At 39.1% G+C, this 3,416-nt stretch overlaps 1 protein-coding gene and 1 pseudogene across 1 annotated transcript; both read left to right on the plus strand.

Moving 5' to 3' along the window:
* The first annotated feature begins 389 nt into the window (after window positions 1–389).
* Window positions 390–2,345, plus strand: LOC149186620 (homeobox-leucine zipper protein ROC2-like). Its single transcript, XM_089409400.1, has 5 exons — window positions 390–394; window positions 598–973; window positions 1,085–1,186; window positions 1,520–1,957; window positions 2,083–2,345. Exons 1-4 carry the CDS (start codon window positions 390–392, stop codon window positions 1,760–1,762), a joined length of 726 nt encoding a protein of 241 aa, XP_089265526.1. The 3' UTR covers window positions 1,763–1,957; window positions 2,083–2,345.
* On the plus strand, window positions 1,768–3,084 carry LOC149186621 (homeobox-leucine zipper protein ANTHOCYANINLESS 2 pseudogene; annotated as a pseudogene).
* Window positions 3,085–3,416: the final 332 nt, after the last annotated feature.

The following is a 3,416-nucleotide window of genomic DNA, read 5'->3' on the forward strand; positions in this document are numbered from 1 at the left end:
GTCCCCATCCTAACGAAAATCAACGTGTACAACTTAGCAAAAAAGTGCAGGTTACGCCTACCCAAATAAGGTTTTGGTTTCAAAATCGTCGCACTCAGGTTAAGGTATGCATTTTTCCAATTTTTTCTGCACAATGTCATTAACAATTATTTGCCTTTCTACTTCATTTACCTGATACTCATCTGCTAACTCTTGGATTGGTTAGACTAAACAAGAGCGTCACGAAAATGCAACTTTGAGGGAGGAGCATGAAAGACTTCTAATGGAAAATCGTTTAATGAAAGAAGCAATGACGAACTGTAGCTGTTGCCATTGTGGAGGACCTGCGATGCTCACGGAGAAGTCTTTGGAAGACCAAGAACTGCGGTTGGAGAACATCAGATTAAAACATGAGGTTTGCTTCCACTGCCATTTAAACATAGTTTAACTTTAACTCTGAGAAATTAATATTGAAGGGAATTTTCCAAATGAAATCGCTGCATTTCATGTTCGAAACGGTTTCATACATTTATTAAAACTAAGCAAACTCTTATTTTTTGTTTCAGGGTATTGGTTTGAAGTTAAGCTAGGATTTTTAAACTTATATTTGTCATTTAGTTCTTCTCTGAGTCTGGCAACTGGTAGTGCTGGTGTCATCAATCTTGTAAATCCCGCTTTGAATTCCCTGGACGGGCTTTCCACTGTCGATGTTGCAGGCCGACACGGAAGTCCAAGTGGGATCGACAAATCCTCAGCAAAAGAACTTGCTGTGGCATCCATGGATCAACTCATCAGAATTGCTCGACTGCAACAGCCTTTCTGGATCAAAAGTCCTCACGATGGGATAAAGGAAACGCTGAACCATGACGAATATTTTCGCCAATTCCCAAGGGTCATTGGTCAGAAACAGATGGGATACGGAACCGAGGGAAGCAGAGATGCTGGCACTGTGATTATCAATAGCATGGATCTGGTGGAGATACTTATGAATTCGGTATGTAAGAAAACAACCATCGATTGTGACAACACCATTTCATCTTCTTGCCTACTTGATCGATTTCTAACTACTGCTACTGTACACACTGAACTTTCGTATACAATTCAGAACCGTTATTCGGAAATGTTCGCATCAATTGTTTCCAGTGCCACGACCTTGGAGGTCTTATGCGATGGTGTAGGGGGTACCATGAACGGCAAACTCCAACTGGTATGTTAATCTTTTATTCAGGTCTGAGTATTGTTACAGAGGGAAGTGAAGTGCTCTAAAATACCTAATCAGATTAGGCCTCATTATTTAATTCAAGGATATTAGATTAAAAACATTTTAGCTTTGAATTGGAAAATCAAGTATTTTCTCATTATTTAAGTCCAGGATTTTAGATTAAAAACGCTTTAACTTTGAATTAGAAATTTAAATATTTTTACTTTTCTAAAGCTTAGTAATGGTCTCTAAAATATTTTATTTGTGAAGCGAATTATACATATTTCTTTATCGATGCATAAGGTAGAATCTCATTAGAAATACTGAATGTCATAACAGATGTATATGGAGCTCCATGTTCTCTCACCGCTTGGTCCACTTAGAGAATTCTATTTCTTAAGGTTCTGCCAGCAGCTTGGTGCAGGAGTCTGGGCCGTCGTAGATGTTTCGGCAGACAGTTTGGTGGAGAACTCAATTCCGGTGAATTGCAAGAGGCAGCCATCGGGATTAATAATTCAAGACCTCCCTGGCAATTGTTCAAATGTAATTGCTCATAACAATTATTCCATGTTATCGAATTAATATCCATGGTTCCTTGCCTACAGGTTTTCATTGTTACCTGGGTAGAGCACATCGATTATGACCATAGAGGTGTGGACTGCATGTATCATTCTGTGGTCAGCTCCGGATTGGCGTTTGGATCTCAGCGTTGGCTCTCAGCACTGCAGCACCAATGCCAACGTCTCGCTCTTATGGAAATAAATGCAGATACGACTGGTAAACCTTGTTACCTATCAACCTTATATTCCATTACTATGAATCTATTTTCATCCAAAAATATTTATTTATATTCCATTACAATGAGTCTATTTTCATCTAAAAATGTTTATTTCCCGGATCAGCTTTCCCAGATCCCAGAGGTCGGCAAAGCTTGCTGAAACTTGCTCAGCGAATGACGAGTGATTTCTGTGCTAGTCTGAGTCCATCGGCGGTTCACAACTGGGCTAAGTTATCTGACAACGGTGATGAGGATATTCGAGTGTCCACACGGAAGAACATGGAGAACCCCGAGTTTCCTGGCCTTGTGATCTGTGCTGCCACTTCAGTCTGGCTTCCGGTTAATCATCAGAAATCGTTCAATTTCCTGCAAGATCTGAAACGTCGAAGCCAGGTTTAATAACTTATTCTTCACCCAATATCTAATAGATAGAATTGATCCAGTGATTAACTTATATATAATACTAAGATAATTGCCGTAAAAATTTTGCCACCGCTAACATTTCGAGATCAAATAATGCAGTGGGATATGCTCTTTAAAGCAAGAAATAACCCGCATTGTGATGGGAGAAGATCATCGGAACAGTGTTAGCCTCCTCGCATCAAATGTAAGTGTTGGAGCTTCATGCTGCACAACATTTTTGTATATTGACTTATTCCATATATGTAGAAGTAAATGAGTAATGAGAAAGAAATATGAGTTGTCTTTCAATCAATGCCATGAATCTTTGCAATTCATGCCATGAATCTTATACCCTATTATTACTATCTCAATTTGTTTATTTCAATATTTGCAGGGTATCAATACCAGTCAGAGAGCATTGACTTTACAGGAGTGTTGTACAGGTTCTTGGGGGTTTATTATTGTTTATGCTCCTTTTGATATGGCTTCCATGAATGCAGTGATGCATGGAGGTGAACCTGATCATGTTTCTGTTTTGCCATCTGGCTTTGTAATTGGAAGTAACTTCAGCAATATTCATAAAGGAGGAACTATTTTGACAGTTGCATTCCAGATATTGTTGACCACACCTAGGGCTACCATGGAAGATTTGCAAGCGGTGCAACCGTTGATCACCGGCACTGTACAGAAGATCAGATCAGCATTGATTGTGGATGTTGCTTGACAGAATCGGGCTATTTTATTCATACTGTTGCGGAATTGTTTTGATGTGATTTATATTTCATGGTTTTCTTATTTATCTGTTCCAATCTTACACTACCTGCAAAACAATAACAAAGGACGGCTGATGAGGTTGTGATGGATATCGATAATGTTTAATTGAAATAGGGTATGTCATCCAGTATAAAGGTTTTGAGAAAAAGGTTCTCTAGATTCTCTGAAGCCGAGAGCATAATGAATTGCCAAAAGCAATTGGTAATCGTTGCTTCGGTTATGCATTTGGCAGTGAAGAACGCACCAAGTATATGCTTGCCAACTGGGAAAGGACAATTATAC

Source organism: Pinus tabuliformis, chromosome 3_1, assembly GCF_031772625.1.
Source record: "Pinus tabuliformis cultivar Carrire ecotype Pingquan chromosome 3_1, CPIR1, whole genome shotgun sequence".
NCBI classification, from domain to species: Eukaryota; Viridiplantae; Streptophyta; class Pinopsida; order Pinales; family Pinaceae; genus Pinus; species Pinus tabuliformis.

Bases quoted from the DNA above. Each gene is read 5' to 3' on its own strand.
- LOC149186620 (XM_089409400.1), top strand. The intron at 974-1,084 runs GTATGTAAGAAA...TATACAATTCAG, and splicing joins TGGAGATACTTATGAATTCG to AACCGTTATTCGGAAATGTT. The intron at 1,187-1,519 runs GTATGTTAATCT...ATGTCATAACAG, and splicing joins TGAACGGCAAACTCCAACTG to ATGTATATGGAGCTCCATGT.